This window comes from Bactrocera neohumeralis, unplaced genomic scaffold (assembly GCF_024586455.1).
Source record: "Bactrocera neohumeralis isolate Rockhampton unplaced genomic scaffold, APGP_CSIRO_Bneo_wtdbg2-racon-allhic-juicebox.fasta_v2 cluster10, whole genome shotgun sequence".
Lineage (NCBI taxonomy): Eukaryota > Metazoa > Arthropoda > Insecta > Diptera > Tephritidae > Bactrocera > Bactrocera neohumeralis.
The window spans coordinates 1,126,544-1,153,882 of NW_026089623.1; the positions used below are offsets into that span (position 1 = coordinate 1,126,544).

General features: G+C 35.8%; 1 protein-coding gene and 1 long non-coding RNA gene across 6 annotated transcripts; one reads left to right on the forward strand and one right to left on the reverse strand.

Annotated features, from left to right (window-relative positions):
- Window positions 1–12,577: 12,577 nt before the first annotated feature.
- LOC126764893 (1-acyl-sn-glycerol-3-phosphate acyltransferase alpha) lies at window positions 12,578–24,690 on the reverse strand. 5 transcript variants are annotated; one of them, XM_050482568.1, is made up of 5 exons: window positions 24,534–24,690; window positions 20,674–20,696; window positions 15,178–15,371; window positions 13,668–13,801; window positions 12,578–13,574 (listed from the first exon to the last, which is right to left on the reverse strand). In XM_050482568.1, exons 3-5 carry the CDS (start codon window positions 15,345–15,347, stop codon window positions 13,081–13,083), a joined length of 798 nt encoding a protein of 265 aa, XP_050338525.1. In that variant the 5' UTR covers window positions 15,348–15,371; window positions 20,674–20,696; window positions 24,534–24,690; the 3' UTR covers window positions 12,578–13,080. The 5 variants fall into 5 exon arrangements, with proteins under 5 accessions (XP_050338525.1, XP_050338523.1, XP_050338527.1 ...); XM_050482566.1 differs by lacking the exon at window positions 24,534–24,690 and adding an exon at window positions 24,020–24,047 and having other exon boundaries at window positions 15,178–15,356; XM_050482570.1 differs by lacking the exon at window positions 20,674–20,696 and having other exon boundaries at window positions 15,178–15,356.
- An 896-nt stretch (window positions 24,691–25,586) lies between these two features.
- Window positions 25,587–27,339, forward strand: LOC126765014 (uncharacterized). Its single transcript, XR_007668230.1, has 2 exons — window positions 25,587–25,729; window positions 27,126–27,339. It is a non-coding gene; the product is annotated as an uncharacterized LOC126765014 (long non-coding RNA).

Below are 27,339 nucleotides of genomic sequence, written 5' to 3' on the forward strand. Positions count from 1 at the left end.
TGCCCAACGATTGGAATTTAAGTGTGCTATGCCCAATCCATAAAAAAGGAGACCCCACAATCTGCGCCAACTACCGTGGGATAAGCCTCCTCAACATCGCGTATAAGGTTCTATCGAGCGTATTGTGTGAAAGATTAAAGCCCACCGTCAACAAACTGATTGGACCTTATCAGTGTGGCTTTATACCTGGCAAATCAACAACCGACCAGATATTCACCATACGCCAAATCTTGGAAAATACCCGTGAAAGGAGAATCGACCCACACCACCTCCTCGTCGATTTCAAAGCTGCTGTCGACAGCACGAAAAGGAGCTGCCTTTATGCCGCGATGTCTGAATTTGGTATCCCCGCAAAACTAATACGGCTGTGTAAACTGACGTTGAGCAACACGAAGAGCTCCGTCAGGATCGGGAAGGACCTCTCCGAGCCGTTCGATACCAAACGAGGTTTCAGACAAGGCGACTCCCTATCGTGCGACTTCTTCAACCTGCTTCTGGAGAAAATAGTTCGATTTGCAGAACTAAATAGAGAAGGTACAATCTTCTATAAGAGTGTACAGCTGCTGGCGTATGCCGATGATACTGATATCATGGGTCTGGCAGTGAACGAGGGCAAGACGAAATATCTCCTGTCATCAAACAAACAGTCGTCGCATTCGCGACTTGGCTCTCACGTCACTGTTGACAGTCATAACTTTGAAGTCGTAGATAATTTCGTCTATCATGGAACCAGCGTAAACACCACCAACAACGTCAGCCTAGAAATCCAGCGCAGGATAACTCTTGCCAACAGGTGCTACTTCGGACTGAGTAGGCAATTGAGAAGCAAAGTCCTCTCTCGACAAACAAAAACCAAACTCTATAAGTCACTCATAATTCCCGTCCTGCTGTCTGGTGCAAAGTCTTGGACGATGTCAACAACGGATGAGTCGACGTTGCGAGTTTTCGAGAGAAAAGTTCTGCGAAAGAACTGTGCGCGTTAGCCACGGCGAATACCGTATTCGATGGAACGATGAGCTGTACGAGATATACGACGACATCGACATAGTTCAGCGAATTAAAAGACAACGGCTACGCTGGCTAGGTCATGTTGTCCGGATGGACGAAAACACTCCAGCTCTGAAAATATTCGACGCAGTACCCGCCGGGGGAAGCAGAGGAGGAGGAAGACCTCCACTCCGTTGGAAGGACCAAGTGGAGAAGGACCTGGCTTCGCTTGGAATATCCAATTGGCGCCACGTAGCGAAAAGAAGAAACGACTGGCGCGCTGTTGTTAACTCGGCTATAATCGCTTAAGCGGATTCTACGCCAATTAAGAAGAAGAAGAAGGTTTGACTTCTTATAAAACGAATTGGCTAAAATATAAAAAATACGTGAGTAGCCACATTAATGTTGAGTACAAAATAAATACAGGTAGAGATATCGACGAAAGCATATCAACTCACAAACTCAATGATATAATAACTAAAGCAGCTGTCTTAGCAACACCAAACAAAAACTATAAGCCGCTTGGTGCCAGAAAAAATACTAACAGAGAAATAGAAAAGCTTGTAAACGAAAAAAGGCGTGCAAGGCGTGAATGGCAGATAAGTCGCTCCCCTTCTACTCAGCTTCAATTGAAATCAGCTGCACGTAAACTAAAAAAAGCGCTTAAATGTGAGGAAGAATCCAATACCGAAATGTATATAAAGAAGCTGTGTCCAAATTCAAGCAATCAAAATTCTCTTTGGAAAGCCCAAAAGTCCCTGAAGCCACCAACTAACTCCAACATGCCTATACGAGACATGGGCGGAAATTGGGCTCGAAGTGACGAGGAAAAGGCTAATTGTTTTGCAAATCACCTAGAAAAGGTATTTCAACCAAATTGCCCAAAGAACAACTTCGAGTTGTCCAGCTTACCCAACACAGTTAACGAGTCACTCGAGTCTTTTAAGACTTCACCTACTGAAATTATTAGAATAATAAAAGAACTTAAACCAAAAAAGTCACCAGGACATGATAATATTACCCCAAAAATGCTAATTGAGTTACCAAATATTGCTGTAGAAGTGCTCTCTTCGCTCTTCAGTGCAATTCTTAATCTCGGATACTATCATATTTCATGGAAAAAGTCGCAGATTATCTTGATAGATAAACCTGGGAAAGACTTAACACAGCAGTCTTCATACAGACCAATCATGAACAATATTCTAGTACCCAAAGCGAACGACGTAACTTATCTAGATAGAAGACTTACGTGGAGAAAACACATATCTAGTAAAATAACTTGCATGAAGATAAGAGCTGCAAATTTAAATTGGCTTTTAAATAAAAACTCCAAACTTATCCTAGACAACAAAGTGCTTTTATATAATGCGGCCATAAAGCCGATTTGGATGTATGGGATTCAACTGTGGGGTACGACCTGTGCAACTAATATTGATATAATACAAAGGTTCCAATCAAAAATGCTTAGAACAATCACGTGTTCACCATGGTACATGCGTATTGAAAATATCCATAAAGACCTTGGTATTTCTATGGTAAAGAAAGAAGTAGAAGACAGCAGAATTAAATATATATCTAAACTCCGAGATCACCCAAACCCTTTGGCTAATGCTTTGGTACATTCCTGCGATCAAACACGCCTTAAAAGAAGAGATATGCCTGCGTACTAAGGAGCAACGTATCACCAAAACAGCTCAAACACTTGCTTGAGCTTGTCTAGTTTTTAAATAGATTTAAGATTTTAAAACTTATTGTTAGGCTTTTAAAACAAAAAGCAGATTCAATAAATAAAAAAGATATTGCAAAAAAAAAAAAAAAAAAGAAATATAACTGCTGCAAATGTAAGGGATGAAAACTTTGTCAACAACCTTATCCAACATGATGACGGCTATCATATACTCAAAGGACTTCGATCCTTACCTGCACATGGGAGGCTGAGATGAAAAAAGTTTTAGACATGATCCGTCAGTTTGGATTACAATATTCTTCATTACAATGTCAGCTGCAGAGGCAAAGTGCCCGGCGGTGTTGGTCATATTAAAGAAACTAGTAGATAAAGTAGACATTTCGGAAGAAGAGGTCATGCCCTATCAAGTTTTGAAAAGGCGAGACTGATAAAGACAGATACAGTTACATGTTCCAGATATTTCAACAATCGATTCCGCCAAATGCTGAAATTGTTACAAAACGGACTGTTTGGAGAACGTAGTCCGTTACTTTTACAGAATTGAATTTCAGCATAGGGGATCACCACATTGTCATGGCATGTACTGGTTAAGCGATGCACCGCAATTGGAAGGAGATGGAATCACTAACACAACTGAAGTTGAAACTTTCATCGACCGACACATTACGACTGATGGGGATGATTTGGACTTACAGAAATTTATTCAGTCCGAAAAACACAGACATGGTCGAGCTCACCTAAGAGACCTGCATGGAAAACAAGTGTGTCGATTAAACATGCCAGATCCGCCGATGCCGCGGAAAGAATTCTTTTTCCACTTGGATAATGAGGAAGGTATTGAGCAACACAAACTTCATTTTCTAAAAATACAAGAACTCTGACGGATCTCGCAGAAGAAAAAACAATACGGTTGTACTGCTTTGAAAATTTTTTTGGCGGATGAGCGGATTAATACTGACTATGAAGGATACAAGCTCGCTCTTCGCTCATCTGTAAAAAGAGAAAATTTTCGGACAGGCTTCTAAACAATAAAACTTGCATAGAGCAAATATGGATATTCAATTCATTTTGGACGCCTACGTTTGTTGCAGCTTTATAATTAATTAAATAAATAAATCTAATAGAGGGGTATCAACACTACTGAGGCAAGCCATGGAGGAAATAAATGCTGGGAATTTATCCATTAAAAGAAAACTTCAGCACATCGGAAACAAATTTATAAACGTATCAAAAATATCGGCTCAAGAAGCAGCTTATAATATTTTGGGACTGCATTTAACTGAAGCCAGTAATGGCGAGATATTTATAATACATCACATCCAAACAATCGGGTAAGGATGGTAAACCCCAGACGTGAAATGGATGCTTTACAAGAGAATTCTACGGACATATATGTACACTCGGTACTACTCTCAAGGGCCCGATCAATTGGACGAACTATGCTTAGCAGATTTTACCACATGGTTCAGATTATCCAAAACAAGTAGAAATATTTCTGTTAATAGTGAAGACTATAATGAAGTAGAAAACGAGAATGACACGACAGTTGCACTTCGAATGGCATTAAAAGATGGATCAGGATTTTAAAGAAAAGAAAGCAAGCCTTTATACTGCGCTGGAAACGTTTTAGCGTTGAATTTTCAAGAGTTGATTTCTTCAGAGAAACTGCCATGATGTTTCACCCATGGAGTAATGAGAAGAACTAGCTCTTAAATAATGATGTCGAGAGTGTTTGCAACGAACACAAGGAGCAAATGGATCATAATAAGCTCAAATATGACAAATTTTTATCCAACGGGCCTGAACGGATTCTGGAAAACCTGCATGTTTCTTTACTTCTCAATTGCCTACTCAGTCCGACGTAGCACCTGTTGGTAAGAGTTATCCTGCGTTGGATTTCCAGGCTGACATTGTTGGTGGTGGAAATTTTCTAAGACTTCAAAGTTGTGACTGTCAATAGTGACGTGAGACCCAAGTCGCAAGTGCGACAACTGTTTGCTTGATGACAGGAGATATTTCGTCTTGCCCTCGTTCACTGCCAGACCCATTTGCTTTGCTTCCTTGTCCAGTCTGGAGAAAGCAGAACTAACGGCGCGGGTGTTGAGGCCGATGATATCAATATCATCGGCATACGCCAGCAGCTGTACACTCTTATAAATGATTGGACCTGCTCGATTAAGTTCTGCAAGCTCGAATTATTTGCTCCAGCAGTTTTCTTGTCTGAAACCTCTCTCATCTAACGGAGCTTTTGGTATTACTCAATGTCAGTTTACACAGCCGTATTAGTTTTGCGGGGATACCAAATTCAGACATCGCGGCATAAAGGCAGCTCCTTATCGTGCAGTCAAAAGCAGTTTTGAAATCGACGAAGAGGTGGTGTGTGTCGATTCTCCTTTCACGGGTTTTTCCAAAGATTTTTCGCATGGTGAATATCTAGTCGGTTGTTGATTTTCCAGGTCTAAAGCCACACTGATAAGGTCCAATGAGTTTGTTGACGTTGGGTTTTAATCTTTCACACAATACGCTCGATAGAACCTTATACGCGTTGTTGAGGAGGCTTATCCCACTGTAGTCGGCGCAGATTGTGAGGTCTCCCTTTTTGTGGATTGGGCAGAGCACACTTAAATTCCAATCGTTGGGCATGATTTTGTCCGACCATATTTTACAAAGAAGCTGATGCATGCTCCTTATCAGTCTTTCGTCGCGGTGTTTGAATAGCTCGGCCGGTAATCCATCGACTTCCGCCGCTTTGTTGTTCTTCAGGCGGGTAATTGCTATTCGAACTTCTTCATAGTCGGGCAATGGATCGTCTGCTCCAGCGTCATCGATTGGGGAATCGGGTTCGCCTTCTCCTGGTGTTGTACGTTCACTGCTATGGAAAGTGTTCCCTCCATAATTTAGGTATCAAAATCAGGAAAAAGACCTCTAACGAGATACCCACGAAGTCATCCATCTCTTTCATTCAAATGCTGGAGCAAATAATTTCAATACAAAAAAACTGGCGAACACGATGACCGACGAGTTCATTTCGACTGCGAAGGATAAAATTAAGTCAAGTTCCTTAACTGAACCCAGCAGGGCAGACATATTAGAAGCTGTGAAGGGTTTCAAGCCATCAGAAACACAGGGAATGCCTCATATATAGCAGCTCAAAACATCGATTAAATATATGGTACCAGCCAAAATAAGCACGAGTGATGGATTAGTAAATGATGCTACAGGGGAACTAATGCAAGTGGATACCGAATCGCCTGGACTTGAAAGCACAGTGGTGCGACTATGGATGAAATTCGCAGAATCAAGAGTTGAAAGCTTTGCACGTTCCAAACAGCCTCATAGTCGCAATACAGATTGGACACCAATTAAGAGCGTGGTCCGATCATTCCAATACAAGCGGAATGAACAAATAACCATAGAACGTAGGCAGTTCCCTGTCATTCCAGCTGAAGCCATCACGATACATAAAAGCCAAGGTGGAACATACGCTCAAGTTGCGGTTCATCTAGAGGGTAGAGTTAGCAGAGCCATAAATGCCAATGCATTATATATAATCGAGAAATTTGGACGGCAGGATTCCATTAAAACTCAACTCAATAGATTGAGGACAGAAGGTGCGTTGACGATATGCTTCAGATTTTTAGCCGGAGCAACGTGACTTGGAATTTATCTCAAGAAGAATTTGCAATAGAAGGTTATAATGCTATTGCACGCTTTGATGGAGAAACAAGGTTATCCCGACGACAACCGGCCAACTCCAAACAAGATCGGTGCCCAGATCTATCAGAAGGATCATACTCAAGGAACGTCACAGGTTCAGCAAACGATTACCAACTATTAAACGTAAACAATTCGACAGTTTCTTTATCACTTGTGTTCAGGAACTCCACGTATAGACTGTCAGAATTTAGAGAGCAAGTGGTAAATAATATCCGTCAGATAAATGAGCAGTTTAATGGGCCATCAGTAGTCCTTGGAGACTTTAACATATGACGCCTCACAGCAACTGACGATTTAGAGGCTCGATTACAACAGTTGGGATTTCAGTCTACATTGGACAACGCCGCCACAACAAAACAGCAAACAGCAATAGATCGGGTATGGACAAACATGGATCCATCAATGACCTCTTGGATCACATATAAAACACCATATAGTGATCATGACGGAATATTTTTAATTTTTAGAAAATAGATATGTTATATATGTAGATACACGTTAGATTCAATATTAATATAATTTAGTATAATAATATTAGAAGTAAGTCATATATATGAGTAATTTAATTTATATAGCATAAATATGTATTATAGAAATATAAATATATATAGCAAACTGTAAATATATATATATACATGATATATATGTGATAATATATAAATATTATAATTTTTTAATCTTCTTAAAATTTCAAATAACTATAAACAACTAAAAGATTAATTTTCTTTATTAAATAACCTTAATGTTTCTATCAAACAACCTTGCTAAAAAGAACTAGTAAAATGTTTTCCTTTAGATGAAAATAAATGGCCGGTTACGTCTGTAGATTTACTTAAACACAGAGTTACTAAAAGAAATGCACCTGTGAAGGGTATATTAGCTTCGGTGCACCCGAAGTTAACGTTTTTTCTTGTTTTTATTTAAATTTGTCTATTGTAGGATATAATAACTAGAACTGGGCGAGATGAGCGTATACTTTTCGCCGCAGGTATTTATTTTTTTGGTGCAGCAACAAAAGTCTCATTATCTATGACACGCGTGGCTGCGTGTCAAATTAGTACCGGTAATACCTTAGAGCAATAGTATATAAAAAGTTTCAGTTATGTACGTACAGTGGACAAATAAAGTTTACATACACCTAATTCTATTAAACTCCAACACGTTTATTTGTTTCAAAATGAATAAATTTTGTGTTTTTTTTCTATCCATTTCAAGATATGTATATTTAACATTAAATATAGCATATCAAAATATTTTTGAAGTTAAACTTCTTATGCGAGTTCGGTAAAGGTTGCCTTAAACACAACCGTTAACGCTTACATATTTACGATAGCTTGTCGGCGAAGCTGTTCGAGCAGCAAGGGAAGCGGTGACAATCGGCGATAGTTTGTTAGTTTCTTTCGGCACAGCTCAGATTTTCTACTAGCTACACAATGTTGGGACGCTTTGTCGTCGTGTCAGTGCTTCGACACATTGACTCTTTGACAAAGCGTGAGCAGGAATAAAGGGATGTTCAACTTATTCCAGTGTGAGAGCACCTCCAAATTAGCGTTTTTTATAACATTTTCCATTATGGCCAGATTGGACAAAATAATAATTTTTGGCGTTTAAATTAAAACACCCAACATTTAGTACGAATAAAAATTACTATATAGCGGTTATTTATATTATTATTTTTTAAAGTAGTATATTAGAACAACTGACTTTTGACCTTTAAATGCCCAATAAAAGGATTTAAGCTTGTTAGCTCTCAATCATTAAATGTTTTTAATCATTTTTCTTTGAAAATAATAATATGATGCTTCAAATTACAAAACGTTTCATCAAACACCTTTAAATTTCACAAATTTATTTAATTTTCATTGTTTTACACTTTTTATAAGTGGTCTTGAACGATGCAACAAATCCCTCCGTTTACATATTTTTTTGCTAAGATTTCAATCTGGCCATCACTCGTTTCCAATTGTTAAACGTCAAAACCTACTGAACTCGATTAGCTGTCAAAGTTTAGTAGGTTTTGACGTTTAGCATTAGCTCTCTCACTTCCAGTGAGAGAGGAGTTAAACATCTCTTTATCTCTGGCGTGAGTTTCGGATATGCGAAAGACGCGTGCGACATTTGTTATTATGAATGTATGTATGTACCAGAGAACTGCAACGAGTAATAAATTTTTGTTTATACTTAAGTACTGATCCGTTACTCTGTCTGATTCTGTCAGTTCAATTCATGTACACGAAGCGAACTGTTTGTGTTCAAATTAGCGATAGAGAACAACTTTGTATCACTAGCGATCAGCTTATACCTGATTTGTTTATGAACGTTCGTATCATCAGAAAATACCCGAAGTGATCCAAACTTATGCTTCAATGATTGAAATGATCGACAGAGTTTGGTTTGTATATCATACCCTAAACACTGATTTACTAGTGCGCTTTTGTTCACTGTATATGGAAATCATAACGAATATGCATAATTCATGAAGGTCATCAATTTGCTTTGAAGAAATGAAGTTCATATTGCACATCTTCACTTTGTAATAGTCGAAATAAATATAAACAATATTTGAAATATTAATTTATTTAAGAATTAAAAAATAAAATTAAAGAGAAATAAAATTAAAATTACTAAACTTACTTACTTACTTAAACTTCTTAGGCGACTTCGGAAGAGAGAGAGAGAGAGAGAGAATAAGAGTAAAGCAGAGAACTTAAAGCATAGAGAAGGTGGCAAAAGCTAAAAATCATAAATTGAACAACTTCTAAAATATTATTTTAAGTTCTCTGCTTAAAGCAGGATGGAGTTATGTGTAGAAGTTCACGCAAGTGAGGAAAGTTCTCTGATCGGCATTCACTTGGGAGTGGCCAGAAACGATTCTTTTACATATGGCTCAAGCAGCTCACAACTTCCGGTCTTTGACCAAGTATCCTCTGGGTAGCCTAAGAACATCCGTTCGAAGGCGAGCTAAAGTGAGATGGCGAAACACCTCCTACATAGGGTTGGGCGCTGGGTTTGGTATCCGCCTCGTGAAAAGAAACAACAAGCCTCGGATGAGTGACCCCCCTTTTGATGACGACCATGGCAAACGAAATAAGGACTACGCCCTCAATGGGCATGCACCTGGAATGTCCGGTCCCTTAATTGGTAAGGTGCCGCTGCCCAGCTGGTTGATGTCCTCGTGAAAACAAAGACTGACATCACCGCCGTCCAAGAAATGCGATGGACGGGACAAGAACAGAGACGAGTAGGTCCTTGTGACATTTACTGCAGTGGCCATATAAAGGAGCGCAAGTTTGGTGTTGGATTCGTGGTGGGAGAGAGACTCCGTCGCCGAATACTATCATTCACTCCGGCCACAATCCGCATCAAAGCGAGGTTCTTCAACATATCGCTGATTTGCGCCCACGCCCCGACGGAAGAGAAGGACGATGTGACCAAAGGTGCCTTCTATGAGCGCTTGGAGCGCGCTTATGAGAGCTGCCCCGCCACGACGTCCAAATCGTGCTTGGCGACTCTAACGCCAGGGTGGGCAAAGAAGGTATCTTTGGAACTACGGTCGGTAAATTCAGCCTCCACGACGAAACATCCCCAAATGGGTTGAGGCTGATTGACTTCGCCGGGGCCCGAAATATGGTTATCTGTGGTACTAGATTCCAGCACAAGAAGATGCATCAAGCTACCTGGCTTTCTCCGGATCGAAAAGCCACCAACCAGATTGATCATGTTGTGATAGACGGAAGACACGTCTCCAGTGTTCTAGACGTGCGCACGATCGGACCACTATCTTTTTGCAACCAAGATTCGCACCCGCCTCTGTGCAGCAAAAAGCACGTCAATAAACACAAGGAAGGTTCGACGTCGAGAAGCTGCAATCACAACAGACAGCCGAACGATTTGCTACTCGGCTTGCACACCTGCTCTCTGAGAGCACTCGTCAACAACTCGGTATAAGGGAACTGTGGGACGGCATTTCAAATTCCTTATGTACGGTGCGCGATGGGATCGATACCGAAAGTTGAAGAGGGAAGCGAGACGCATTTGCAGACAGAAAAAGAAAGGGCCGAAATGCGTGAGTACGAAGATGCTGGCCGACAGGGGTAATGCTCGAAAATTCTACTAAAAAATGCGGCGGCTGACTGAAGGTTTCAAACCGGAGCATACTCTTGTAGAACCCCCAAAGGTGATCTAGTCACCGATGCCCAGAGCATACTTAAATTATGGAGGGAACACTTCTCCAGCCTGCTGAATGGCAGTGAATGCACAACGCCAGGAGAAGGAGAACCCGATTCCCCAATCGATGGCGATGGAGCAGATGTTCCATTACCCGACCATGAAGAAGTTCGAATAGCAATTGCCGCCTGAAAAACAACAAAGCGGCAGGGGCCGACGGATTGCCGGCCGAGCTATTCAAACACAGCGGCGAAGAACTGATAAGGAGCATGCATCAGCTTCTTTGTAAAATATGGTCGGACGAAAGCATGCCCATCGATTGGAATTTAAGTGTGCTGTGCCCAATCTATAAAAAGGAGACCCCACAATCTGCGCCAACTACCGTGGGATTAGCCTCCTCAACATCGCGTATAAGGTTCTGTCGAGCGTATTGTGTGAAAGATTAAAGCCCACCGTCAACAAACTGATTGGACCTTATTAGTGTAGCAAATCGACAACCGACCAGATATTCACCATGCGCCAAATCTTGGAAAAGACCAGTGAAAGGAGAATCGACACACACCACCTCTTCGTCGATTTCAAAGCTTATTTCGACAGCACGAAAAGGAGCTGCCTTTATGCCGCGATGTCTGAATTTGGTATCCCCGCAAAACTAATACGGCTGTGTAAGCTGACGTTGAGCAACACCAAAAGCTCCGTCAGAACCCGGGAGGACCTCCCCGAGCCGTTCGATACCAAACGAGGTTTCAGACAAGGCGATTCCCTATCTTGCGACTTTTTCAACCTGCTGCTGGAGAAAATAATTCGAGCTGCAGAACTAAATAGAGAAGGTACCATCTTCTATAAGAGTGTACAGCTGCTGGCGTATGCCGATGATATTGATATCATCGGACTCAACACCCGCGCCGTTAGTTCTGCTTTCTCCAGGCTGGACAAGGAAGCACAGAAAATGGGTCTGGCAGTGAACGAGGGCAAAACGAAATATCTCCTGTCATCAAACAAACAGTCGTCGCACTAGCGACTTGGCTCTCAAGTCACTGTTGACAGTCATAACTTTGAAGTTGTAGATAATTTCGTCTATTTAGGGACCAGTATTAACACCACCAACAATGTAAGCTTGGAAATCCAACGCAGGATTGCTCTTGCCAACAGGTGCTACTTCGGACTGAGTAGGCAATTGAAAAGTAAACAAAATGTAGGCCAAAACCCGCTAAAAGTATTGTAACTACTTTTGATTTATATAAACAATCATTAGTGTACGTAAACTTTTTTGATATAAATTATGCTCATTTTAAGCTTTAGCTTTAATATTTTTTATTTGTGTAAAAAAAAGATATTTTGATATGCTTTATCTAATGTTTAATATACATACATATCTTGAAATGGATAGAAAAAAACCACAAAATTTATTCATTTTGAAACAAATAAACGTGTCGGAATTTAATAGAATTAGGTGTATGTAAACTTTATTGGTCCACTGTATATAATAATTCAAATGGCTTAAAGCAGTCAAAATTTACTTTGGATAGGAGCGTAGACAGTTGACGGTTAGTATATGTAGTATATGCTATAGTGGTCCTAGCTGAAAATGCCAAGAACTTGAGATTAATCCGGTAATTTGTATGACAGAAAAAAAAATTTGCCATATTGGTCCGAAATCGAGATTGGGGAAGAATGGACATGTGACAATTTCAGATCAGATATCTAAAAATAATAATCTGACAAGCTGGTTGGTGTATATAGAGACCCACAGACATTGCTAAATCGACATAGCTCCTCACGCTGATCATTTATATATGTAATAAATATGTATAGTATGTACATAGTACATATATACATATGTACAAGGTGTGTTCCAAAGTAAACAGGACTTAAAAAAAAACAGAACAAATAGTTTTTCGGCAAAATTAATTTATTTTATTCAAAATAGTTTACTTTGGAACGCTCCTTGTACATTTGTGGCAAATTTCATTTCGGTTTTTCAGTAATTGAACATAAACTATGAAATAAAATAAATAGTTTAAAAAATAATTTGTTTATATTTATTTTTATGTACATATAGTATTTGCAAGTTATATCATATCCATTTCCATTTTTTGTTTTTTTATAACAAACTATCTAAAATTGGTTGGTTTTAACTTAGCAGTTTTGTTAATTTATGTAATAATTTTTGTGCTACGATATTATGTCTTCAGCAACTAGACTCAATATTGAACGTGCTATTCATGATACACGACTTGATTTAATGGAATAAGTACTCGAAGTTTGGGTTAATCGAATTTGTTCTTGTAAAAGAAGTCGGTGAGGCCATTTAAATGATGTTATGTTAAGAACATAATTGTATCGATTGTACTTCACATTGAATAAAAAACATTTGAACTTCCTAAACACTTAGTGTGTGTTTTTTAAAGAATTCATATGACTCTTATTGGAAACCTCTGAACATAAATATATATATCCAAAGTTGTACATATGTATGTAATGGACGTTTATATGTATTTATGTATAAACTTTTTAATTAACTAATGTCCACGTCTTCGTATTTCTTGACATAATTTTGTATACTCAATCTCCATGGCATTTCTTGTAGATTCAATAATTTTAGCCATATCCTCTACAGCAGATCCAGCTGTATGAATTTCAGGTAAGATGTGAATGATGGCGTGTCCTGGACGGAACGATTTCTTCTCACGATTTAGAAAATAATATTTAGATATAACAACCGGTTGGATAGGACATTGACATTGAAGGGCAATATGGAAGGGACCTTTTTTGAATGGCAGTAATGTTTCTTTAATGTTGCGCGTGCCCTCCGGGAAGAATAATAGTTTACAATTCCGTTCTTGGATAGCCTTGGATTCCTTCTGCAATGCACTGATGGAATCTTTCTTGCTGGAGCGATTAATAAAAAGAGTCCCCCACAGCCAAGCACCGAACCCAAAGAAAGGAAAGAAGAGAACTTCTTTTTTTGACACTACCGTTGCTCGCCCAATTACTGGCCATAAATATGCTAAACCTGTGATAATTGAAAAGCAAAATTACCATATACATACATATATGCATATCACAAATATGTGTTTATATGTATATAGGAGAGAAGTAATCATACCGCACAAATCAAGAAAGCTTTGATGATTGATTAGCACAACAGCGCCGTGTTCCGCCCGAATATTTTCAAGACCTCGTACCTCCATTGTAACGCCCAACGCTTTGCAAAGCTGTCGACAGCCCCATGCAGGTATACTGTTCAGTGAAACACATTATTTTGAAATATTTTTATAATAAAGTATATGCACGAAAAAACTGGTCACAGAGAAATCCGCACAGCTTAGAAATTTCTAACGGTAAAATCAAAATTCAAACACGCAAAGTTTACTACATTATCTACATAGTTGCTATATATTTTTTACAAAAATATGGTTAGTGTAAAATTTGTCAGCAATGAATATACTTTACACGTTCGCGACATCGGCAAAAAATTAAAAATTGCAAAATCTTCGGTATCTTTCGTATTTAAATGATAAAGTGACCCCTTATCGTTGAATAGAAAGGACGGTAGTGACAGAATACAAGGACTTCAATCTCAACTTATGTCAAAAAAAAATTTTCTCCTATGTGAAACGAAATCCTGGACTTTCAGTACGAGATGTTGCCAAAAAAGTGCAAATATCACCTTCATATGTACAGAAAGTACACAAACGAAATGGATTACGTTCCTTCAAAATGAATGCAGCACCAAACCACAATGGTAACCAGCATGTTTTGGCAAAACGACATGCTCGACTATTACATACTTATGTATATGAAAAGTTCATGCCTAATTTTAACTGCGTCGTAATGGACGATGAATGCTATGTAAAAGCGGACTTGAAACAAATTTGAGGGCGACAATTTTACACAGCAAACAAAAGGGGAAATGTTTCTGATAAATTTAAAAATAAAAAGCTTGACAAATTCCCAAAAAATGTCTAGTATGGCAGGCCATTTGCCAGTGTGGCTTTAAAAGTATACCTTTTATATGGATATGGATCAATAAATCAAGAAATTTATGTTAACGAGTGCTTACAGAAACGTCTTTTGCCTTTAATTAAGCTTCATAAGGATCCAGTACTCTTTTGTCCTGATCTTGCGACATGTCATTACGGAAAAACCGCTTTAAAATGGTACCAAGACAATATGTAGAGTGGTTGTTGTTTCCAAAGAGGTGAACCCTCCGAATTGCCGAGAGCTCAGGCCAATTGAGACTTATTGGGCCATTATTAAAGCGAAACTGTTAAAGACGCAACATACAGTGAAAAATGAGAGGCAATTTAGGAATAAATGGCGAAACGTCACTTAAGACTTCAATAAGGATTCTGTGCAAGCGCTTATGTAGGATGTTAAGCCTAAATTACGATAATTCGCTTATAAAAAAATATCCTGAATATTATATCTCGAATTCGTATTAATCTATATATAAACTATAACTTGTATAAATATTTATGAAGTTGAATAATAAACATAAGTTTTATAACGTTATATGTTCGACCAATTTTTTTCGTGCACATACTTTTAAAACATGTTTTCATCAGAAATAAGCCATTATATACATTATAAAAGTGTATTGTGTTTGTACTTACAACGCGTTTCGATAGTCCCGCGGCTTAAACATCATGAGGGGTATGCAAATAAGTACGATAGTACCAGATCCAATAATGAAAATTGCCATTTTAAGCTGGTATGGGGCCTTGGAGGAGAAACTAAGGATGACCGCCAAAAGACACGCCAGACCAACCCATACACAACCCATTGTATATTGCTAAAATTTTAGTTCCTTTTGGCAAATAAATATCTTATTTACATAATATATAATAATATACATATGTACATATCTAGTATCGATGAAAAATGCTATGAAAAGAAAAAAAATTAAAACACAAATGGAAAACAAGTAAGGAAGGGTTAAGTTCGGGTGCAACTGAACATTTTATACTTTTGCAACTGGCAAAAAGCAAAGCAAAGGAAAGACTTTAAGGTGAAAAAAAAATCATATAGAGTAAAGTCAGCCGGATGTTCGAAAATCCTGATATTAGTTATATAGGGGATAGGCCAAGTTTTCGCTCAAATTTATCTACAAGTATTTTAGGCAAAAGTATACACTATTATGAGTAAAGCACGCTCTCTTATTTTCATTGGTATAACTCACATATTGGCCGATATACATACATATATGCGGTACAAAGTCTCCCGACGTTCAAAAATCTTTATATTAAGTATATGGGGGCTAAGGGAAGTATTAGTCCGATTCAACCTATTTTTGCCATACAGACATATCATTATAAGAGAAGTATTATCTCTAAATTTCAGTTATCTATATCACACTTTGACCTACAATTTTTGGTCATAATGTGGCACATACTAAAATAGCAAAGTTTTATCCCGTTATATTAATTGATTCTTTATTTGTGTACTGGAAACTGATTGAATCAAGTATAATTTAAAATTGTGCCCCATGGGAAGTAGGCATGGTTGTTGTCCGATTTCGTCCACTTTCACAATATGACATAAGAGTGTAAGAGGAATGTCACGTACTAAATTTTGTCGAAATCGGTTGGTCGGGTCCCGAGATATGGGATTTCACCAAAAACTTTGGCTCCTATAAAGCTCTCTTATAGTATCTCGGGGAAGAATTTAGTATACCATCCCAGGATTTCGGGAATAAAATGGGTATGTACGGATAGAGGAGATTCTCCAGATCACGAATATATATGGTTATAGCCGCAGGAAGCTTATAGTTTTCGAGTTATTCGCGTTTTAAGTTGAAAATTTGCAATATTTTAATTACATATTTTCGATATATAAAATTAATTTTGCACTTATATTTTTCACTTTTATATACACACATCACTTTCATTTGCACACATTTATTTTATATAATATAGTGCAAAAATAGCTTTTAATACACATTTAAATTATTGTTGAATTTGATCATTTTTTAACAAATGAATTACAAACTGTCATATAATCAGTGTTACCTTATCACCATCATTTGTAAAATAACTAAATGAAATAAAGGGAACAGATTATACCCCAAATACGAAAATCAACAACCTATAAAAAACAATATCCCTAGTCGGTCCAACACCAGGGTGTATCAGAATTTTTTCGCGTTGAACTCCTTTTTGCGTGGGCGGCTTCAAAAAAATAACCCTAGTCGGTCCAACACCGAGGTGTATCAAATTTTTTTCGTGTACAACTCCTTTTTGCGTGGGCGGCCTTCTGCCGCGCTTCAAAAAAAATAACCCTGTTCGGTCCAACACCGGGTATATACATTTTTTTTCTCCCGTAGAACTCATTTTTACATTGGCAGCCACTTAAATTTTTTATATTTTTTTTTAATGTTTATCAACGATTATGTTTCCTGTATTTAGGGTATAATATTTCTTTATATTTTTTTTTTATTTTAGTTTGTAAAATATTTTACTATAGTAACACTGATTATTTGACACATTTATTTTTACAAATGATGTCGATAAGGTAACACTGATTATATGACAGTTTGTTATTCTTAAATAATCAAATTCAACAACAATTTAAATGTTTATTAAAAGCTATTTTTGCACTATATTATATAAAATAAATGTGTGCAAATGAATAAGTGATGTGTTAGCGTATATAAAAGTGAAAAATATAAGTGTAAAATTAATTTTATATATTGAAAATATGTAATTAAAATATTGCAAATTTTCAACTTAAAACGCGAATAACTCGAAAACTATAAGCTTCCTGCGGCTATAACCATATATATTCGTGATCTGGAGAATCTCCTCTATCCGACCATACCCATTTTATTCCCGAAATCCTGGGATGGTATACTAAAGCCGACCCGTATCTCGGTGGTAAAATTTAATGTCTCTGGTGTATTTAGTTATTGATTTATCGCGCTTTTAGTAGTTTTTAACGATACCGTTATATGGGGAGTGAGCGGGGCAGCAAATTTGGTTATTGTAATTTCAGTAGTTTAGGAGATATGTACATACATTAAACTTATTACACTTTGGCTAAATGGGTATCAGCCTTCCCACTTCTGCCCGTCAACATCATCCCACACATCTACCTATGCAACACTGATTCGCCACATTCCCCACACTCATCATCACTTTCCTCGCATCATCCACCACGCTCTAACACACACACAATGACATCACACACCATCACCTACTTTCGCCAAACAAAAGTACAAAAGGACAGACAACTGATAAAAAAAAAAACATTCTGGCGCTACGACATCGACCCGATCGACACGAATCTTTTTTGGCGAACGTCTACCCTTTTTTCGGCGAACATCAAGTTAAATAATAATATTTTACTTTTACATTTTATTGTGCGAGCCACCCATTTAAAAATTAAAGTTTATATGGTATATCATATACATACCTAGGTTGCGAGAACAAATAGAAAGTTTATTTATATTACCTTAAAAGTTCGCGAATCTCTTGGGTTAATTTCACACACCCTTGTTTTGTAATTTTATATGAAAATAAAGTCAAAGGTTGATAACCACTGAAAGTGAAGTGTAAACGAATTCTTAATCGCTATTTTGGGAGAAAAAAAAATATAACACACGGTGAGTGTGGAAAAGGTGAAACATAAAACATTACACACTTATTAATTTAGTGTTTAGTTATGGCACTTTATGTGACTTCGGTTAATGGCGATTTGTGGGCGTGGCAGTAGTCCGATTATACTCAGCTACGAACCCAATTTTTTTTTTTGTAATAAGGCACCCATATACCAAGTTTCATTGAGATATCTCAATTTTTAATCAAGTTACAGCTTGCACGGACGGATGGACGGACAGACAGGCAGTCAACCGGATTTCAACTTTTCTCGTCATGCTGATCATTTATGTATACATAACCCTATATCTATCTCGCTTAGTTTTAGGTCATACGTACATACAACCGTTAGGTGAACAAAACTGTAATACTCTGTAACAACTGGAAACAAGAGTATAAAACTGGTTTACAACCAGCGTTTGAAAAGCTACGCTACTCTCGTAGCATTTCATTTTACTCTTGCTACCACTCTCACTTTGTCGGGAGCAACAGCATAGCCTTAGCATAACAATGTAAAGTATGTGCTCTACTCTGCTCCGAGTTTTGTTAGGTAAAAAACTATAGCTGGAGCGGGAGCAAAAAATTAAATTCTGCGCTATGCTCTGGCGTAGTGGTAGCAAAAAATTGGGAGCGGTAGCATAGCAGAGCTAATGAAAATTTTCATGTGCTAAAGCTCCCGCATGTGTTTGTTGTGTGTTGTTTTTTTTTCTTTTTTGCTATTTTCTGTCATAACATTTGAATTAATTGAATAATTCAAACAAAAAAATGTTATGCAAATCATTTTGGCACTTGTTGCGTCATATGACTTTATAAATCTAAAATCAAATATTTTAAGAAATATATTAATAAAGTGAATTAGATAATAATTAAATAAATTATAATTTTTTTTTTTATTATGTAAAATATTTACCATTTTTATATTATATATAAATGTATTACAATACTCAATTGCTATGAATTTTCGAAATTAATTTTAACTACATATACTTTCCCCTTTTTATATACATTAGGTTGTTTTTTTTTTTGTTTGAATTATTAATTTTGTTCGGTCCCGTCACGAAATTTCCTTGGAAATACCCCAAAAAAAACTCCCTGAAAATTTTAGCCCTACATATTAACATTAAGAACTGGACCGAGGCATGTAAAAATTTTCCCTAGAAAATACACTACAATCTTGGTTTTTTATCTTTAAATTCCTACAGATCTTGTCAGTTATACAAAAAAATGCGAATTTCGTGGAAAAATCAGGTTTAGATACCTCGCCTTTATCTTTTGGAATACACGTGGTTAATATTCATCTACTGATTACCGGTACCAGTTTTAATCCATTGCACTGCGTATTTGCAGTTCTATTCTATCATTCCCAATATTTAGTAATTTTATCATTTTTTAGGAAGAATCAGTTTGAAATTGTACGCATATACATACTTCAATGTACATATATTGCAAAGCATCGAAAAGATTTCTGTATATCTAAAATTATAATAAACCTTTTTATCAACACTCCAATTATTCCGCTATATCTTTTTGTTAGATATCGCGTTTGGTTTGTTATGAATGCATTTGCGTCCTTGACCAATAACCTAGCAAAGTATCCGCAGTGCCTTGACGATGAAAATTTCAATGCCATTTTTTGTTGTGATATTAAATATATCGGACGGGTTCGTCTTTAAAAACAAAAACTATCTGGTTAAGGAGCAAAATCAGTATAACACATATACTAAGCATGTTTGGATATGAAAATTTTTCTTATTTCTTTTTATTTTTGAATTACTAAAATTTTCAAATGATTCTTACATAAATTTTGAACAAATGCTTATGATTTGAAATATAATTTTTGTATTTATGAGTTGTATTGAATTTTAGCATAAAGAGATAAAAGGTATCCTATGTCCTTACCCTGCTTCTAAGCTACCTCCCCACCAATTTTAAGCCAAATCGGTTCAGCCGTTCTTGAGTTATAAACGACTTTCTTTTATATACCAACTTGTACCATACTTGTAAATGACAGAAAATAGCAAAAAAGAAAAAAAAACAACACACAACAAACACATGCGGGAGCTGTAGCACATGAAAATTTTCACTAGCTCTGCTGTGCTACCGCTCCCAATTTTTTGCTACCGCTACGCCAGAGCATAGCGCAGAATTTAATTTTTTGCTCCCGGTCCAGCTATAGTTTTTTACCTAACAAAACTCGGAGCAGAGTAGAGCACATTCTTTACATTGTTATGCTAAGGCTATGCTGTGACTCCCGGCAAAGTGAGAGCGGTAGCGATAGCATAGCAATAATTTTAGAAATTTTGCTGCTACGGAGTAGTAAATGAGAACCCTGTTTACAACTTCTTTCACGATTTAAGTATGTATATATAATTTAAATCGCTTCTGAAAAAACAAAGCAAAAAATGTGTGTAAACAACACAGACATATTATGGGCAAGACATTCAGAAGAGGATCAAAATTGTAACTCAAGGAATTAGGTGTTATTAATAGTTTGAACTAAATGAAATTAAGTCTTACCTGTTCAAGAATGTTGTGGGAATCTGATGGCCGTTGGAATCGGAATTGAAATTGAAATTGAAATGGATAAAAAATATAGTGTGATAAGAATTCTGATATTATTGGTTTTTGTTCGAAACAGAAATAGTATCGGTTTTAGGTGCCACTGAACTTAAAATTAGTTTATTTTATTGTTACGAATTAACCCATCGTTATTTCTATGTAGGTAAATATAAGAATAAAACAAAAAATGCTACAATTATTTAGTCGGCAATGCAACAAAAACCTGCAAATTAAGCAAGTATATACATACACACACATGTATGTGCATATAATATGTACAAGCGTACAAGTAAAAGCAAGTTAAGTTTCACTTACGATTTCCCGGGATCATCAAGTACTTTACTATGATATCTTAAAAAACTGTCCTATTAATTTTTTCATTATTTTTTCTTCCTATAAATTAAAAGCTACAATATCAAATAGAATAGATTATTTTCAATTGTTTTCATTATAAAACATCTGTTTTGAATATTGGTTTAGCGTATGTTCAAAAATATTGCGTATATTTTTTAATTATACGAGGTGTGTTCAAAAAATAACAGTATTCTTGTTAAAAAAAAAAAGTATTTATTCATTTGACTTCAAAATAGTCCGTATTTGATATTATGTACCCATGCCAGCGGTCGATTTTGGATTACTTTTACCTCTTTCAGCGGTTTTCATCTATCTTGTAAAATGGCAGACTTTTAAAGTTCTATTTGTTTTTGGAAGTAGGAAAAAGTCACACAGAGGCATTTTAAAAATTATTAAAATAAATAATAAGTTATTTTTACATTAGCTCAGTTGTTCAATTTTAATAATATACTATATATTATTGAATTAATAATAACACTTTTTACCATTATATATTTTTTGTTTATCTAATACGATACTTGTATCTTCAGCTTCTATGTTTGTACAATGATACATATGGGCCATTCCATCAATTGGCGACATGGTTTTGTACCCGTGGTTCTCCGATTTTGAGCAAACTTTAAAATATCATAATATAGACCGAAAGAAGAATATCTGTTAACTTTTTAGTGGTCAAAGTTGCTCCATTGTTTTTTGGCGCGCAATTCAAATTGAGATTAAACAAAAAAATGACTATTTCTTTTATTTTTTAACGACCTCAAAATTGAGTGAAAAAAATTTTGAAGTTATCTAATTTTATGTAAAAAAATCTCAGCTTTCTGATAAAAATATTTTCAAAATCCAAAAAAAATTTCAAAATCCAAAAAAAAACATTTTTTTCCAAAAATCCGTTTTTTTTGTGCTTTTCCCCCAACTGTTTTTCAAAATTGACTTTTCCATTCGATTCCTCGTTAAATTCTACATAGGAATCAGTGTTCATAAGTATGGGACTCTGATCCCATGAACAGTAAAACAAATGCAAAGTTGTCGCTGTCAATGAAGACACTGATTTCTTCATTAATTCAAATCTAAGAATACAATTTACATATTTACCTCCTTCACACAACCTTCTAAGCGAACAGACTGCGCCGTATAGCGACAACTTTGCATTTTTTTTTGCTGTTCATGGGATCAGGTCCCATACTTTTGAACACTGATTCTTATGTAAAATTTAAGGAGGAATAGAATGGAAAAGTCTGCTGATCTGCTATATCCTATAAAATTAGTAAAAAAATAATAATATTAAAATTATGTTTAACACCGCACCATCGTTCATTTAAGTTCTGATTTTTTTTTCTCTTTGTTTGTGAATAGTTTGTTATGTTTGTATTTGAATACGACATCAAAAATATGGATCGTACGTAGTCTATTGTCGCTCACTGTATGTCATGACTTATGGTGATTCAAACTGCAGAGAGTTTTAGTAATGCCAAAGCACCCAGTCTCGATGGTATTCCAAATAAGGCCTTAAGCAGTGTCTACAAAAAGGTGTTTTCCCGAAAACACGTATTTCGTAAGTAGAAGTCACTTTCTGATGCGATTAAAAAGCTCACCGATATATTAAAAAGGTAATATAGAGTTCTCTAGATAAATTAGTAATGGCGAATAACGCGGGCGTTGACATATTAACGCGACTTGGCATCCCAAAATAAAGAAGCAACTTTACGTCAAATTCCCTCTTAAACACTAAAACTAGTACAAAAGTAATAAAATGCAAAAGGAATTAAAAGCTGCTTCTTTTATTTAGGGACGGAAGTAAGTCAAACAACTAGAAGACTTTTAAACTAACGGACGCTCATAGTACAAGGTGTTTTCCAAAGTAAACAGGACTTTTTGAATCTAGCACCATCTATATGTCGACTGGTGCGTCAGAATCTGCTATCTTTTTCGATTGTCCTGTGAGAATTTCATGACATTTCATTGGTTGGAAGTGAAGTTATTGCGTTTTAGGTGTGAGTATGTTTGTGTTATCAGTGCGAAAATGAGTTTCGAACAAAGAACCAATATTAAATTTTGTTTTAAAATTGGTAACACTTTTACTTTTACGTTTCAATTGATGAAATAAGTTTATGGCGATGATTGCCTATCCTGTAGCAGAGTGCACGAGTGGTTTTAACGTTTTCAAAGTGGTCGTGAGGACATAAATGGCGATCAACATGTGGGCCAATCAAAATCCGTGATCACCGGAAATTCCAGCGAAACTGTGCGTGAATTCATCAAAAATTAGCCAAAATCATCATTGAAATTCATGGAAATGGAATTGAACATCTCCAAAACATCGATTTATCGCATCTTGACCGAACATTTGGGCTAACGAAAGGTGTGTGCACGGTTTGTTTCGCACAATTTGACTGACGACCAAAAATTGCTCGGAATCCAACATTCGAATGACGATTATTTGACCAAAAATCTCATTTTAACCATTAACCATTCCCCGTATTCACTTGATATGGCACCGTGCGACCTCTTCCTTTTCGAAAAAATGCATTTGCCCAAGAAAGGAAAGCGTTATACAGACGTAGAGGTCATTCAAAAGACTTGCACCGGCATACTGGCGACCATACCGGCCAACGAGCTAAATACTCGTTCGACATGCTTTTGGACCGTACAAAAAGCTGTGTTGAAGCAGAAGAAGAGTATTTTGAATAAAATAAATTGATTTTCCCGAAACAACCATTTGTTCTGTTTTTTTTAAGTCCTGTTTACTTTGAAATGCACCTTGTAATTACAAACTAAATCACAAAGTTAAGTATGAGAGTGAAATCATCGCAATTCCCGTTTGTATCGTCCTTGAGCTCAAAATGTTACAGTGAACAACCTTAGAGTTGCTTTTCAAACGTTGAACTATCAAAACATTCACAGATCGACAATAAGCTCTAGTATGGTTGGCATGAAATCGGTTTACACTTACTCCTATTTCCCATTTATCCTGTATAAGTCAATAAGCAAAGTATTTTCAATCTTATTAAAATTAGTAGTACTAATAGCGATATCCATAGAGCATTTGGAAATATTTCAGATGCACTTTTATTGCTTCAAGTTGCAAGAGTTTCTCATGTTTCGATATATTTTTCCAAACATTTTATTATCTGCACTGTATAAAAATGTCCAAAAACAAGGAGTAAACAATTAAATTGTAATGAAAATATGCCTTTAAATGTTTATTAAATCAGCACAAATATATTAAAAATAAGTCAAGAACAAATGGATGTATGGCATAGCTTGCCATTTAGTATATTTCATATAAAATTTGTGGGTTGTTATCTTACATGTAATGAATGAAAAAACTTAATCGATTTTTTATCATAAAACAAATACACAAAATGTTTGCATACATACATATATCAGCATACATATAGACTGTAGATGTTTGTGATATAAATTAATGAATCACACTATTTTCAACGATTGACTTTATTACTTACTAACGCTAATCTAGTCAGTTTTAAAAATTTCAGCGATCAGACAGAAACTTAATATTAATATCTCGTACAGACGGTAGTCCCCCAGACTAGCACCATTATCCATCGAATGTTCAAACAATACTGAGCATTTTGATTTAGGATTGTGGTAGTTTTCGCTATCGACTCACCTACAACAACATACAACGCTTATCGCGGAAGCCGTTTGTTTGGTTTAAAGAAAGTAAGAGAAAATTTGTTTTATAAGAAATTCTCACCGTTGCCACCATGTCTCATACGATTTTCTCATACGATTTTACTCCATTTCGGAAATATTCATTCGTACAAACAGAATTCCATATATGTATTTGTACGTATGGGTTTGAAAAGCCAACTTTATAAATATGTGATGGCTATTTTTGAGAAACGCAAATTAGTTGGTGAAATTTTAGTTTGAATGAAAAAACGAAAATTCCTATGTTAAATGTATGGGAACCTAAAAAAAAAATAGCGACCCCTTTGAGTAAAGCTACAGCACTTGGCTTGAGGGAGGATTTTTTGTTTGTCAATCACTAACATTTGAGGGGGTAAGAGTGGAAAAAAAATTAAAAAAAAGTTTTTTGAAGCACCCTAATACATATATAATTACATATGCGAGTGGGTCGTATCGGAACAATACTGAGTTTGTGACTATCAACGGATATGTCGTGGGTTGAAATCATAAAAGATGTAAAATCCGGTGACCCCATAGAAGCCAATATCAAAATATATTTCCATTTATGATATGTTGAGACTTTTTTGGACGCATAAATCAAATTTACACAGACAAATTAAAGTTTTTATTTCCTTACATTTCTCAAACATCACAAATAATAGGAAAAGCTCGGCCCTACAAAAACTAATAAAGTTGTTGTTAAATGCACATACTGTAACCAATAAAAGATTAATACATACAATTATATTCATATATGTATATGTACATACATAGGCACTTTTTATATTGTAGAAAATTACTTAATTATGTGGGAATTGTACTTTGAATAGTTGATCATATACTTAAGTTACAAAGTGCAGGAAAGTAACAATCGTAGTCATTAATAGCAAATCATTCGACATTTACTTGAATTTCTAGTGGGTATATTGCTGTCATACCCTTGTGTTCATAGTACATATGTATATGTATATTAGTAAGTACATGTTTCGCACAACAGTTTTTAATGGTATGTACATAATGTTGATTACCGAATATATTTTCGAAGGCGTAGAATGGGCTTCGACCCCGATTGCTAAGACGAAAATTTAGAATCAAGGCAAACTTTTTATTCGAATTTAAATTTTTAATATGTTTATGTATTAATATAAAGTTTAACAAAAAACGTGGACGGCGAATTCTAATATCAACAGGCATAAAAGTATTAATTTGAAAATTTTTTGAAACTGTTGTGCAAAAATTAGTATACATAAAAATTTTATTCAGGCAACCAATTCACACCATATATCAGTCAATAACTGAGAAATCTTAAGAAAAATTTGATCATATTATTACGACAGTTTTGAGTTTTGGCAGCGTGATTGAGTGATTTGCATTATATTGGACATTTTTATCCTTAATTTTCTACTTGACATAATGTATATCACAAAGAAAAATGGACTTTATTTATTCATAACCCATAAACCAAATAATGAATTTTAAATTTGTCGGCTGACTTTAACGATTATTATCTGAAATATCTCAAAAAAGTTTAATCAAACTGCTTCATGACATATGTATGTATATACCGATTTTCATTAGCATGGTTGACATTATATAAAATATGCTAGGTAATGAGCAAGGCATCGTTACCAATAGTATGTAGATGTTCATCTTCGATTTTGCTACACAATCTCGCTTAATTAAAAAACAGACATTCATAACACGCAAAGTCAAATTAAGAGGTCATCAAAAACTGATGATTTTTGTAATTTCATCGTAATCTTTCACAGTAGGCTGATAGTGGCATGTTTCACGTGTTAAATTCAAATTTCATATAATGCCACATAAATACCCTACTGGAAAAACACTACGAAAGAAATCCACTTATATTAGCATTCGAATTAAATTTTGTCATTGATTTAATTCCCAATCACATGGATAAGGTAGTAGGGCAGACTACAATTTTCTTAAGAAAACATGTAATTATTTTTCTAAGCGGTGTCGATGTTCACAAAATGTTCTAGAAAATAATGATAAAAAACTTTCTAAAAAAACACTAATTTACATTTTATGCTTTGAAGAATGAGCTAAATAAAACAAAACTTGGTGGTGAGTCAATCACAGATGTTTTGTTAGGAAATTAAGTCAAATCCTTGATTACACCCTTTTAATTCGTATTATTCCGAAGTTAAAGTTGAGTTGCCACCACATTAAGCAACTCGACCGGTTTGCGGACGACGAAACTTTACACTCGTTTTTCTCGAAACTACTTCTTTTGATGTAGTTGACAGGATATTTCAAGTTCTGTGTAACCAATTACTTTGAAATTTTATAGAAATCTATGTAAAAAACTTTAATTTTAAGTATATTTAAAAAAATTCAAAATGGTAAAAAAATGTACAAAAATTGTTTTTCTTTTTTAGCAAAGGACAATCCGATAGCGACAACTTTTCTAATGAAGAATTTTTTCAATTTGCTTGTTTTTGATCACTACAAGAGTTGGAATCATAACAACCAGGAAACACAATGTTTTTTGCAGCCCCCACTCTATCCGACTGTAATTCGAAGATTTTTTCATTTTTGTTTAATATTCTTTAAATGGCAATGAAAATCATATAAAAAGATGGATAGTAACAA

What these genes read in the sequence shown, in the direction of transcription:
- LOC126764893 (XM_050482566.1), bottom strand. An exon ending in CGGGACTATCGAAACGCGTT is followed by an intron (nt 13,802 to 15,177) that starts GTAAGTACAAAC and finishes TTCACTGAACAG; the next exon opens with TATACCTGCATGGGGCTGTC. An exon ending in AAGCTTTCTTGATTTGTGCG is followed by an intron (nt 13,575 to 13,667) that starts GTATGATTACTT and finishes CAATTATCACAG; the next exon opens with GTTTAGCATATTTATGGCCA.